This window comes from Periophthalmus magnuspinnatus, chromosome 12 (genome assembly GCF_009829125.3).
Source record: "Periophthalmus magnuspinnatus isolate fPerMag1 chromosome 12, fPerMag1.2.pri, whole genome shotgun sequence".
NCBI lineage: Eukaryota > Metazoa > Chordata > Actinopteri > Gobiiformes > Gobiidae > Periophthalmus > Periophthalmus magnuspinnatus.
This window is the reverse complement of record NC_047137.1, coordinates 2,725,532-2,740,165: the sequence shown is the minus strand read 5'-3', so window position 1 is coordinate 2,740,165 and position 14,634 is coordinate 2,725,532. Positions and strand designations below refer to the sequence as shown.

General features: G+C 40.6%; 1 protein-coding gene across 1 annotated transcript in view; it reads left to right on the top strand.

Annotated features, from left to right (window-relative positions):
- Nucleotides 1–10,387, top strand: part of slc41a2b (solute carrier family 41 member 2b) — a 49,358-nt gene extending 38,971 nt beyond the window's left edge. The window contains exons 11-12 of the mRNA XM_033976275.2: nucleotides 335–483; nucleotides 8,762–10,387. Of these exons, the coding sequence (XP_033832166.1) occupies nucleotides 335–483; nucleotides 8,762–8,947 (335 nt within the window). The 3' untranslated portion in view covers nucleotides 8,948–10,387. The remainder of the gene's footprint in view (nucleotides 1–334; nucleotides 484–8,761) is intronic.
- Nucleotides 10,388–14,634: the final 4,247 nt, after the last annotated feature.

The following is a 14,634-nucleotide window of genomic DNA, read 5'->3' as shown; positions in this document are numbered from 1 at the left end:
TTTCCAAATATGGTTCCTGGTTAGATTTGCCCTTATGACTGCTAGCCTCGATGAGCTTTATTTGACTGGAGCCGAATGCTATGAGTGCTATAAGTTCTATAGGGACTACAGAGCCGTTTTAAAGCTTCCCAGAGAATTGGTAGAGTGTTGACCTGTTGTTGTTGTTGTTTGGCACAAACTAACCTACTTTTTATAATATTTAAGCGCCAAAACAGGATTTCCACAGAAGTGCTACTGCAAAGAAAGCTTGGTTTAGTTGCATTTATGGGAAAAGTGGGCAGAGAGAAATAAGGTTTGTACAGTCTAAATATAACACGTGTTTCTTCTCTGTCAGGAGCCAATCACCGCTCTGCTCAGGTACTCCTCTTGCTGGTCATCCCGGGTCACCTCATCTTCCTCTACACCATTCACCTAATGAAGAGTGGGCACACCACTCTGACCCCCATCTTTATGTCCGTGTACCTGGCTGCAGCTCTGTTACAGGTCAGTCAACATCCCATTTTATTTGCATACAGAAGACTAATGACAAATGTATGAAACAAGATATATGGAATTATGTAGCAAAAAAAAAAAAGGAACTTTTTTTATATATTTAATGTTAAATCCTCAAAGTAGCCACCCTTTGCTTTGTCAAAAAATATTCAGATATGCAGATTCATCCTCACAGGGACAATAAAATTTAGTGTCTTCTGAAGGCAGTTACAAACACAATAACACATGTTTACATCTACTTCCGTCTTTATGTGTCTGGCTGTGACCGAGGTGAAGCTGCTCCTCATAAACAGTGTATGTGTGGCTGATGCTGACATAAACAGAATGTAAAGTACAGATTTAGCATGAAGGTGACTCCAGAAACAAACAGCACATTTAAGCAATAACATCCAATGCTCCAGTAATCCCTTTATAATACAGCGGTTAAGAAGAGACATACTGAGCACAGAGGAGGAGAGGAACAGAGGAGAGGAGCAGAGGAGAGGAGCAGAGGGGAGGAGCAGGGGAGAGGAGCAGGGGAGAGGAGCCGGGGAGAGGAGCCGGGGAGAGGAGCCGGGGAGAGGAGCGGAGGAGAGGAGCGGGGGAGAGGAGCGGGGGAGAGGAGCGGGGGAGAGGAGCCGGGGAGAGGAGCCGGGGAGGGGAGAGGAGCAGGGGAGAGGAGCTGGGGAGAGGAGCAGGGGAGAGGAGCGGAGGAGAGGAGCGGGGGAGAGGAGCGGGGGAGAGGAGCCAGGGAGAGGAGCCGGGGAGAGGAGCCGGGGAGAAGAGCCGGGGAGAGGAGCCGGGGAGAGGAGCCGGGGAGAGGAGCCGGGGAGAGGAGCCGGGGAGAGGAGCCGGGGAGAGGGTCAGAGGATGCAGAGTAGCATAAGAGGGGGTCAGAGGAATGGAGGATGCAGAGGGTACAGAGGAGAGGGTAAGAGGAGGAGAGGATCCAGAGGAGAGGGTCAGAAGAGCAGAGGAGAGGGTCAGAGGAGCAGAGGATGCAGAGGAGAGGGTCAGAAGAGCAGAGGAGAGGGTCAGCGGGGCAGAGGAGAGGGTCAGTGGAATGGAGAATGCAGAGGAGAGGGTCAGAGGAGCAGAGGATGCAGAGGAGAGGGTCAGAAGAGCAGAGGAGAGGGTCAGTGGAATGGAGAATGCAGAGGAGAGGGTCAGAGGAGCAGAGGATGCAGAGGAGAGGGTCAGAAGAGCAGAGGAGAGGGGCAGAGGAGAGGGTCAGTGGAATGGAGAATGCAGAGGAGAGGGTCAGAGGAGCAGAGGATGCAGAGGAGAGGGTCAGAAGAGCAGAGGAGAGGGTCAGTGGAGCTTAGGATTTATTGATGAAGAGAATATTAAAGTAATATTTTGCTGACTTGTCAGGGAGCAGACTCACACATTGAAGCGTTGTACTGAACAGGCTCCAGCTGTTCTGGAGCTCTCAAAATGGCGGCAGGTTTCATTGCTTTAATTGTGCCACACTTCATCAGATTTGAAAAGCGCAACATCTGTTCAACATCACTAATGAAGCAAGGTCCACACTTTAAATTAGACTGTAAACTGGACTTTTCAGAGCTTTTAAACATGTTCTAGTATAAGGCCACGTGGTAAAAAATAGAAAGCAGTACTATTTAATGTTGATAATCATATTCTATTGTCTTATGCATTGGAATTGGTATCAGGTATTGAGTCTGTTCATTGGTGTTGAAATAGAATTTGAAATTTTAGTATCAACACTAAAACCTCCCCCTCCATACTGTACCTTTAATATCCATTGAAAACGCTGGGCTCCTTCTTACACACAAACCCATATGTTCAGTTTTCACTACATATCTCATCTTCTACATTTAAAACCCTGTCATTTGACTCTGCCTTTGTATAAAACCATAGACTTCAGATTGCTCCTTTTAAAACCAGCGATAAGCCGAAATAGCTTGGCACGCTTCGCTAATGTCCTATTTAAAGTGAAAGCACCTCCCAAATGGGACCCAAATGGAACAATTTGTGCAGAAAACCTGAGCAGCTCGACGTAAAATGGTTGGAAGGGTTTTCGAAAAGATTCTCTTGAGCCAAACAAGATGGAGGATGTTATAGAATGTGAACCTGCCAAGGCATTAAACACTCAACACTGCAGTGCGTTATGGGAAAGCCGAGGGCAAGCAGGAGCTGGTGTAAAATATGTACAAGTATTATTAGCAAAGGGATAGATTTGAAAGAGGATAGTTTAATGTTGCAGATGCTTGTCTATTTGTCATCAGTGCTTAAGGAGCTATACGAAGTCTGCAGGTCAGATGTGATTGTAGTACTTGTACTGTAAGAATCAAACAGAGGACATAGACTGTATGTAAGAATGGACATGGCTCACCTGCTAACTGCCGCTTTCCAAACAGGAAGTGAGCAAGGGCACACTTCTTGCTCCAGTAACTCCAAGTCACTTTACAATGAAAAACTGTCACCCATCTCTCTGTAACTGCTGCAGTGAGCCTCGTCATTTTGGTCCTGAAGTTTTTATTTCACTATTTTGTCTGTTATTAATGTTCATATCTTGATTTACTGTCGCAGTCCCTTACAAATACATTTTATACAGTGTTGTTCTGTACTTTTTTTTCTACCTGCTTTTTCATAGAGTTTACAATGATGGGTTTTAAATTCATCACATGAAATAAAGGGCTGAGTGAAAGAGTGAATCTAAAGGTTTAAAGTAGAGACTGAAATCTGCATGTGTATTATATCTACAGTTAAAACAAGAAGTTTACATACACTTTATGTCTATAAAAAGATATACACTTTTTTTCTCACTGTCTGGCATGAAATCAGACTAAACTTTTCCTGTTTTAGGTCAATTAGGATTACCTTAAGCCACTTTGTAACCAGTTTGTCAGTATGCTTCGGGTCATTGTCTATTAGCAAGAGCCCATTTGCGCCCAAGCTTTAACTTCCTGGCTGATGTCTTGAGATGTCGTTTCAGTATTTCCACATAATGTTCTTTCCTCATGATGCCATCTATTTTGTGAAGTGCAACCCCCCCTATTTCACAGTTGGGATCGTTTTTCTCAGACGTGCAAGCTTCCCCCTTTTTTCCTCCAAATATAACAATGCTTATTATGGCTAAACAGTTACATTTTAGTTTCGTCAGATCACAGGACATGTCTCCAAAAATTAAGGTCTTTGTCCCTGTGTGCATTTGCAAACTGTAATATGGCTTTTTATGTTTCTTTTGGAGTAATGTCTTTTTCCTGGCAGAGTGGTCTTTCAGCTCATGTCGGTACAGTACTTGTTTCACTGTGGATAATGACACACTCTTACCAGCTTCAGCCAGCATCTTCACAAGATATTTTGCTTTTGTTCTTGGGTTGATATGCACATTTCAGCTCAAAGCACAGCATTCCCATGGTCTTTATACTTGCGTATAATTTTTTTAACAGATGAACATGGCACCTTCACGCATCTGGAAATTGCAGATGAACCAGACTTGTGTCCACAATTCTCTTCCTGATATCTTGGCTGATTTCTTTTGACTTTCCCATGATGTTATACAAAGATGCAGTGTGTTTCAGGTGTTCCTTCAAATACACAGGTGTCTAATTAACTCAAATGTTGTCAGTAACCAGAAGCTTCCAAGACATGACATTATCATCTGGGTTTTCCCAAATTTTTTACAGGCATCGTAATCTTACTAAATGTAAACTTCTGACTTTGAAGAAAGTCATGAAAAGTTGTCTTTCTCTTGTTATTCTGGCATTTAGCAAATAGAAATAACTATTCATTCTAATTGACCTAAAACAGGAAAAGTTTATTTTGATGTAATGTCAGACAGTGAGAAAAAAAAGTGTGCGTGTGTGTGGGGGGGTGGGGGTGTGTGTGTGTGGGGGGGGGTGTGCGTGTGTGTGCGTGCGTGCGTTTTTATATACTATATGTAAACGTCTGGTTTCAACTATGACATAATCTAGTACATGCCACTTTCAGGTTTGGAATTGATAATGTCTTAAAGGACCTGTACCTGATTCTTCCCATATATTTCAGCAAAATGAGTCAGATATATTGTATAAGTAGTTCTTGAGGTCAGAATAAGTCAGCTGTGTACTGTCTGCATGCAATTATAGTTTTATTGTCAGAGAATCAGGAAGTGCATGCTAGCATGCTATTTGTTGATGGCAAAACTCCATCCGTCTCTGAGAGTTTTAAAAAGTGCTTATAAACTCATCATGGTGAATCATTAGAATACTCTGACATCATAAAGTAAGTGGAATAACTTTGGATCTGTTTAAATTGAACTAGTTCTATTTTTGATGCTTTTAAAACAGTAAAAATCAGGCACATGGCATTTAATGCAGACAGCACATAGCCAAGAGCTTTAATAATGCACAATCTTTTAACTGTTTATACTGTGAGACTTTTACTCATAATCTCATGGTTACTGTTCCCTCTTCACTTTCCTGCATCGTGCTTTTGTCCTGCAGCACTCATAATTGTTTAAATGTCAGAGGTAGTTCCTTTAGTATCCTTTTAATTTACTTTCCAAAACAGCCGCTCCTCTGGCTCTTGCTTCCTCTCTAATAAAACTCTAATTCTCTCCTCTTCAATTGCCAGTTGTGGCGAGTAGAATAATGTTACACAGTGCTATTACAGAGCTGGAGGCATCAGGACTGACGTCACGACGGTTCGGTTTAAATGATAATGTATTTTTATAAAGTCACCTTTATGGAGAGGGTGTGTTTTAGATTCTGTGGACATCAGCACAGCTCAAAGTCAATTTGAATGTGGGATTTACATGGAGGAAGATGGAGGAGAGCCAAATGGAAGCCTGGCAGCACTTTAAAGCAGACATATTGTGCTTGTGTCTGCTCTGTAGTTATAATCTATGACACCCATGGATCATTATGTTATAATTTGAACATTTTCAATCACTATATTAAAGTTGTACTATAATAAAAGAAACAAGTCCGCTGACTTCCACGTTAGAAAACTGTGGAGCCGTCATACAGTCACTGTAAATGTCATCACAACATGGCAAGACATGCTGTCAGCCCCTCCTATGGATAACTACACATCACACTAGCGAACAGAGGGTTATTAGACAATGCGGACAAATTGTTTGTCACCATTTAAGAAAATAAAATGGGAGAAAGGAGTGCATACGTCACAGTGGCTTTATACCGGTGGAGGTGAAAACGAAGGTAGATTGGCGAAATGGCATCTTGGAAATAAGTAATTAAGATCACTCAGACATGGATCACTCCAAATACAACTTCAGAGAATCATTGGTGAAATGACTAGAACAGGATTAAAGCTCAATTTTGCAGAATAAGTCGACTTTAATACTGTCCGTTGCTTTAGATCAGGAATGTCCAGCCTTTTTTGACCATAATGAAACGTAATTGGCACAGTGTCTCAAAGTTAATCCTTTGTTTCAATTACTTCAGTAATCGAAACTGCTGCTTTTTAATATTTATTATAGTTTAAAATTAGCATTAGTGTTACCATTGAGATTCAACACCTGCTTTTCTTTACACAGCAGTGTTCTCTGGTGAAGTATTCTAATTTGTTTAGTCATTAACATCTTGTCAATGACATCCACCTATAACTGTCCACTACATCATCTTTATGTATTTATTTATTTCAGCGTGACTTGACAAAACTCTATAGAGATTGGTTTTATTCTAATAGATTCTTTTTTCAGACCAAGGTTTAGTTTGTTTTCATCCCTGACAGATTGGACTGCTCAGAGTGGTGTCTAGTCAGCTGATATAAACACGTTTTCCAGTCTGACTTCTTCAGGATAGTATCCCAGGTGTGTGAGAGTAAAAAGGCCCCTTTGTCCCAGTTTAAAGTCCCATGAGCAGATTTATGTATTTCTGTTGCCTAATTATGCAACTGTTATGCAGCAACTATGTTTGTCCTCCTCTGTTCAAGTGGTATTTGCCTCATGTGACCACTGTGAGGCGCTAGTGAGCAGTCCAAATAGTGTCAGTTAAGAAAACAAACTTGGTCTGAAAAAATAATCTATTTCAATAAGTTATCGGAAGACCACATGAACCTCATCGGGCTATTGGGCCCATGGAGACTGGTTAGTGACAAGATACCGTAGTCATGTTTGGAGGGATAGAAGTGCTCTGGTTGCCACGGTAACATGTTAGCTTCTGTTGCTATGAAGAGGCCTAAATGTTGTTTTGACAGTTTTATGTTTTATTTTGTGTATGTTGAGATAAGGCTGTTTGTTCTGAAAGTTACTCCTGCTAACATGTTAATTAATCCAAACCCTAACCTTAACCTTAAACTAATTAACCCTGTTCTGAAATTTCATCACTTAAAATGACCAATCACAGCAGACTGTCCCTCCCAACCCGACACTAGCATTAACCATGGACATATCATTAGACAGGAAATAGTGGTGCTAACAGTGACCTAACAGTAACCTGACAGTGACCTAATAGGAGCTAGCTGTTTGCACAGAGCCAATACAAAAGTTGAGGTTCGATCGAGTATCGAGTTTATTTGCAATAAAAGCACTGCCTATGATCCTTCCCCCTGGGCCATAGTTTTGACTCTCCTCATTTGGATGCAAGAGCTGCACTAAACCAGGAGTGAGCCAGGACTAATCCATAGACTGTAGACATAGCTAACCTGTCACACGATCCTGGGGTTTTATTTCACTATTTTGTCCATAAATCAAGATATGCACATTAATAACAGACCAATCAGGGGCACCCCTGCTAGCGTTACAGCTTTGATTGACAGCTGAGAAAACCGGTGGTCTGGCAGGAAAGGACGAGTACCTCCAACAACCTCGCTCCTTACTGGCTCTTTGATTACACACCTGGATTTTCAAATCTGGAACTCTGCTCCAGATTAGCCACTATAATTGCTAGCCTTGATTGGGTTCATTTGGAGCCGAACGCTTTGGTTGACATCACACTGCCTCAGTCTTTTATGGAGGTGGAGGATTAACTGTGACCACATGTGTTGCTATGTTTTTCCCTGAATCTGTCTGGTCTTTATTAAGATCTGAATCACACATTTGGAGATGAACATTGCTCTCCTGTTTACCTGTGTCCCTGAAGCTCTTTGTTGTCTAACTCCTCTGCACTGGGCAGCTCACTCGGACTGAATTATGTTCCCTTCTTATCTTTTAATAGACTTTACACTTTTTCGCTCTTAAATTCTCAAAAACTAAATTATGATAAAGCTGGTTGTCTCATTACTGGCCCAAGTTTATCCGAAGCTCTCGGAGATTTTATGTATATTGCTTTTCTTAAGTCAGATCAGTGCTTGTGCGTACTGTAGTTATTATCTCTGACATCCCTAGATCATTGTTATAATTTGCACATTTTATATCACAATATTCATCTAAAATGACTTGATAAAAGAAACAAGTCAGCTGACTTGTACGTTAGAAAACTGCGATGTCCAAGGGGAGGTGATGTCGGCGTAAATGTCATCACAACAAAGTGCCACATGCTGTTGGATAGCTGCACACTTCACTAAATGACTACGCCACCCTGCTGAATCCTACAAGTATCACCAATTAAGAAAATAAAACTGGAGAAGGAAGTCACCAAAATGGGCGCGTACCGATGGCGGGGAATACAGTGGTTGAGCGGCAAAATGGCATCTTGAAAATAAGCGATTAAAGATTACTCAAACATATATAACTCCAATTACAACTTCAGAGGGTCAATGAGAAGAAACGACTATAACATGTTTAAAAGCTCTGAAAAGAACAGTTTAAAGAACAAGTCTGATTTAAACAAACTAACATGGGGTCAGGAGGAGGAGGGTGTTAGCCAAAATTAATGGGCAAGCTTAAGCATTTTGTTTTCAAAGAATCTCAGATAAAGTCGTGTCTAAAGTTAATGCATTATTTTTAGATCTTGTTGTGATGCTAAATACAGACTTTGTAAAGAAGTGGGTCTTAAAAGAAGAGGAAACAAAGAACTAAAAAAAACAACCAAAAAAACGTAATTTTTTAGCTTTTAGCCCAGAGACACTGAAGGATGAGTCACACCGTCACTCTCTATCACGCTATATATCACTCTGTCACATGCTATCACTCTTTATCACTTTATATCACATGCTATCATTCTCTTTGACACTCTATCACTCTCTATCGCTCAATCTCTCTATCACACTCTACATTACTCCCTATCACTCTACCACACTCTATCTCACTATCACACTATCACTTTCTGTCACTCTCTCCTCTCTTGGGGCTTGAGTATCTAGTTTAGTATTTCCTATAGTTTTATTTTATTTTAACCTCTCCTCTTCCTCACCTCTCCTCTCTCTTCTCTCTCTTTAGGTGCTGTTGTTGCTGTGCATCTCAGACTGGATGGTGCATTCCATGTGGCGCAGCGGTAAAGACCCAGACAGTTTTTCAATCCCATATCTGACGGCTCTGGGTGACCTTTTGGGCACGGCACTGCTCGCTCTTAGCTTCCACTTCCTTTGGCTCATCGGGAACCAGGACAGCGATGTGGGTGATTAACCCCAACCCAAACACCCAAAACCCTGTTCACACATGCAGTCTGACCGGGGACGTAGGACTGTCAAAAGTATCAAAAACCAGATACTAATTGATTCTAAAATTAGTATCAAAACTAGATTATCATTGTTCGCAGGCATCAATACTAAAAAAGTCCCATTGTCAGGACAGAAATTAACCTTACCTGAATAGCTTTAGAATGAGCTTGAGCTGTATCAGAGGAAGTTTAAAGATGACGTAGACCCATATACGCCCATGGACCACTATGGAACCCACCTGGACGACTGAGGGATTACACACATGGTAATATTACATGGTAATATAAAAGAAGGTACTACCATTTATTGCTGAAAATCACATTCTATTCTCAAAATAAAGAGTTGTTTTTATTGTCATTATGGTATCGGAATTGGTATCAAGTGTATTTCTTATTCTATTCCTGCATTTTGCCAGAGCAAACATTGATGAACGTGCATTTTTGATCTGAGAATATAAATACAGCCACAACACTGTGGAGTGGCTCTGGTTTAAACTGAGACAGGTCAGAACTCTCAGGTGGAGTTGGCTGTGTAACTGTCAGATTACCGTATGAAACAAAAGTGGCACAAAGTTCAGCATCTGCAAATAACTTAAGCACTATATTAATCAATTATGAATATTTTGTTCTGAGATTTGATCTTAAACATGAACATGATTATAAACATTTTGGTTGAAGCAGGACAGATGGATGTTATCATTTTGCTGCCAAATACATTCCTTTTGTGCTATTATAATTATTATTATTGTTATGATTATTATTTTTATATAATTATTATTTTCAGATCTGTTCAAAACTGTCTCTAAACATTTCTAGTTTGGTCTTAAAGGAGCTGTACCTGATTTAAAAACATGAAAAATAGAACTAGTTAATTTTAAACAGTTTGCAGTGGTCCAAAGTTATTCTTCACTTACTTTATGCATTCTGAGCATCCAAATTATTCACCATCATGAGTTCATAAGCACTTTTCACAACTCTCAGATACCAGAGCATATTTTTGCTGACAACAAGAAGAACGCTAACATGCACTTCATGATTCTCGGACAATAAAACCTTTCATAATTAGATGCAGACAGTACACAGTGAAGTTATTTTGACTTGAATATCTGTGTGTATATCTGTATTGGGGCAGGGGGCATTGGACTCATGGGGAGAATTGTGTACAGCACCTTTAATAATCATGTTTGCTCTATGTTTTGTTTTGTTTTTCACTCTTCTGCTGGATTCTGGTTCAGTGTCTCTAAACTCTAAACTTGTGCCTATGAGATTCACTGTGCTCCATCTTTTCTACTAAAATAACTTTTATAATATTTCAGTATAAAAATGTTTGTTTCTGTTATATTTAAAAGAATGTGTTTGTTTGGGATGTTTTTGCTTTGAGTCTAAAATAAAACATGAAAATATGGAAATGTTGCTGTTCTTTGTCAAGAAAAGCATTGGCAGAGGCTGCATTAGCACGGATGCAAGGTTGGTGGTGCTGGGGTTTAGGAAGTGAGTGACCATTTAGAGCAGAGAGTCCTTTTTTTGTTTAAAACAACTGGATTTCAGCATTGAAACTGGCAACTTAAATGAGACAGTCACTTTAGGCTCTTTCTGCCTCTAATTGGATAATCGTCTTGAACCAAAACACCAAATTATTAAACAGTTTTTCCATCATGTCCAATGTTTTTGTCATTAAGAATAAATCAGTATTACCATTGTATCAGTAAAAAATATATATTTGATGTGAACATGTTTACCTTGTGTCTGGGGTCACAGAGAGGTCAAGTTTATGAAATTTAAAATCAAATTGTTCTTAAAATCACTGATATTTGAGGGTTTTTTTTCCTCAAGCCGGAACTGATCATTCTCATTCACTCTCTCTCCTCTCTCTCTCTTGCATGTATGTTCTCTCTCACTCTTTCCTCACTCTTTCTGCCCTCTGTCTTTCTCCCTCTCTCACATCCTTTTGTCTTGTTTCTCTCACACTCAGTCTCTTTCGCTGACCCCCTATCTCTCCTTTTCTCTTTCCTCTCTCTGCCCTCTTTTTGCTTTTCCTTCCTCTTCCTCTTCACACCTTGCTCTCCGCCGCTTTCTCTCCTCTTCTCTCTTCTCCTTTCCCCACTCTATCTCTCTGCTCTCCACTCTCCATTTTTCTCTCCCTCTCCTCTCCTTCACCCTTTCCTTTTTCTCCTCCCCTCTCTATCTTTCCACTCCCTTTCCTTTCTTCACCCACCCTCACTCTTGCCACCCTGCCTCACTTCTCTCTCTCCTCTCTCTTTCTACACCTTTCTCCCTCACCCCCTCTCCTCTCTTCCTCTCTTCTCCCTTCCTCTCCCTTTCCTCTTTTTCAGTACTCCCTCTCCTCCCTCTCTCCCTCTCCTGTCATCCCTCTCCCCTTTTTCCTCACCACCTCTGTCATTCTCTCTCCCCCTCCTCCCTCTGCCTCTCCTCCCCCTCTCCTCCCTCTCTTGCCATCCTCTCCTGTCGTCCCTTTCCTATCTCTCCCTCACCTCTCTCCCTCTCTTCTCTCCCTCTCCTCTCTCCCCCCTCTGTCCCTCTTTCTTTCCCTCCATTAGGAAAACAGTAGGAGTAAAGTAGTGACCCCCTGTGTCTTTGATCCAGTGAAATATGGAGTTTTTTTATGATCTGACTTGAGATTTACGCACATGGCTCTGAAATGGAGAGAAGGAGAGGCGGAGAGGGAGAGAGAGAGAGAGAGGAAGTGGGGTAGAGAGAGATGGATGAAGAATAAGGGGAGAGGAGAGAGAAAGGGAGGGGGAGGATATGAAATATGACCATGATCAGGATTCAGGACACTGCCCCCTGTATGTGTTTAATGGAAGAGAGTGTCAGCGTAGTTGGCTGTTGCCTTATGGTGTAGGTGCTGTGTTTGGTGTAGGTGCTGTATTTGGTATTTGGTTTGTGGATCTGTTTATGGAGGCTGGGGACAGGTGAGCTTTATTTCCATAGATCCATGTTTATTACCAGAAAATAAACCCACAGTATTAATGTGTCAGTGCAGAGTAAAAGGGAACAGAGGAGGAGCCTTTTTATAAGTGTTCTAAATGTGGCGCTCATTTTATACAGGAATCCGGGGATTAATATACATTTTACGTGCCAGCACACTGTAAGCGAATTGTTTTTTGGCCTTGTTGGCTTTCTGTACTTCTTCCAAACCTGCAGGTGATGTAGGCCTGTGGACGCAGCCCTGTACAGGCTTGTATTGCTAACCATAAAGGGGGTTCAAATAGGGCCCAGGAGAGATCGCTACATTACTCAAACATGCATGGATTACATCTAAAACCTCCTCATGTTTTTGATGAGGGAACAATGTGATAACATGGGGGAAAGCTCCAAAAACATCCTTTCTCTCTTGAAAGTTAATCATGTGACTTTGGAGATATAATATATATAGTCCAGCTTGGACTAAATACATTACAAACAAACTTATTTTCTGACCCCACTTCTCTCCTTCACCTTGAGTTTTGTTTTGCTCTTCTGACTGAGTCCGCCCCCCACTGTGTCCCGCCTCAATGTCAAAATAAATCACAGATGCAACGTGACTCTTGGGGCTTTTATTGGGAAAAGATGAAACAGGAAGAACCAGGACACAGGCTCTGAAGCAATGACTGAACTCCTCTCCACCAACCTTCAGCTTTCAAAAACATAAACATGAAAGCGGATTGTTTATGCGCTGTTGCCTTGGAAACTTGGGAAACAGGAAGTGAATTTGTGAGAATAAATAAATAGTAAATAAATACAAGATATTGTTTTGTCTCTGACGAGGTCACACAGGCTCCACTGCACTCTGATAACACAACTGATAGCAGAAAACTACTGAAACTGACGTGTTTCATGTGGATAGGCCCAGTAATTATAGAGATACTAACCATGAATCAAGTCTAAACCAGGACTAAACCAGGACTAAACCAGGTCTGTTTCATGTGGACAGGCCCAGTAATTACAGAGATATTAAACATAGACCAAAATTCAAAACGTCAAAATTTAGTGAAATTATTATTATTATTTATATTATTATATTTTGAGAGCAAAAAGTTATGCTGGCCCCAATTTGTTTCTCTTGTAACTCAGCCATAAAATAATGTATTTTATTATAATAATGCGCTAATGCCACATTTCCCTTTTCATCTCATAGGACCTCATTTACATATTAATATTTACTTGATTTCAGATTTATCTTTTTTTTTTTCCTTTTCATAGTTTTAAAACCACAAAACCTTTGCAAAAACCCAGTGTTTATGTATAGCCAAATGGGTTTTTTTTCCCCTCACAAGTCCACTTTTATTTTTAGAAAAATATGCTTTTTTTATTCAAATTTCTTCAAAAATCATTCAAAACAGAGTTTTACATCTTAATTTATGGTCTTTGATGAAATGATTGAATGTTCAGAGAAGGTCTCTGTAGGAGGGACACATTTTCTACTACAACAGGACTACAACAGTACCAATCCCAGAATTAGCCAGGATAAAACAAGAAAACCAAAACTAAGCAAAGTCTAAACCAAGAATAAACCAGGACTCAACTTTAAATGAGAATTAAACCAGGACTAAAGCAGGATTAGGGTTAGAAAACTAAGACTAGACCCAAGCCAGGACTAAACCAGAACTCAGCTAGATCTAAACCAGAACAATACCAGGACTAAACCAGGACTAAACCAGGTCCAAAGCCGCTCCTTATTTCCTTCTGTCAGTTGAATAGACTGCTTTTAGTCCTGCTTCATAAACCTCTGGATCATAAATAATTGTGAGACTCAAGGTCAAACAGGTTTGTGTGTAGTTTGCATATTCTGCCTGTGTCTGGGTGGGTTTCCTCTTTTCACATCAACTGAAAACATGTCCTGACCATAGACTGTATATATGAATGGATACAGATAACCTTCTAGCCACCACATTCCAAATAGAAAAGTGAGCATGGGCATGATTTGGCTACTTCTACTCTAGCTTCAATTCACTTTCTATGTAAAAAGCATAACTGCGGCTGTCAAGACTCATCATTCTGACCTTAAATGTTCAGCATCCTGGGGTTTTTATTTCACTATTTTGTCCCATCTATGGTCTAAATCCTCCTGAATCATAAGGTTAATGATAGACTTTAATCGGTCGATTGGAGTCTCAGTCGACCAAAATGTATATTAGTTGAATAATGTTATTTATCTGATAACAGATTCTATGGGACGACAGCAGAAAAGTGACAGAGTGAGTGAGCTGAAGATTTGATGAACTCCCCCTTCAGGTGTAGTCTTGTGAGTGCAGTTTGGGTCAGATACACAGACTTACCGAAAAGTTTTGAGAGCTTTTGCCACGCCCCCTTTTTAGTCAACCAATCAATGGGCACCACACAAACAGAGTGGACTCAGAGTGTAGAGGAGCCATGTGTGACTTTGGACAGCAGTAACAGCAGGTCTGAACTTTCACCCCCAAAAACTCTCTTCTCTCATGAACAAAGCCTCTTAAATAATCTCCATTATTGCCGCTTGCAGCAATGTTTCATAAGACAATCATAATAGTAAACATTCAAATTAAATAAAAAATAAGCCTGAAGTCTGACAATAGCACTGCAGTGTCTTAGGGCTTGGCTTTAACTCAAGTTTATGCAAATTAAATTACCCCCTTGAATTGTTGGGAGGAAATAAAAATATTATTATGAATGA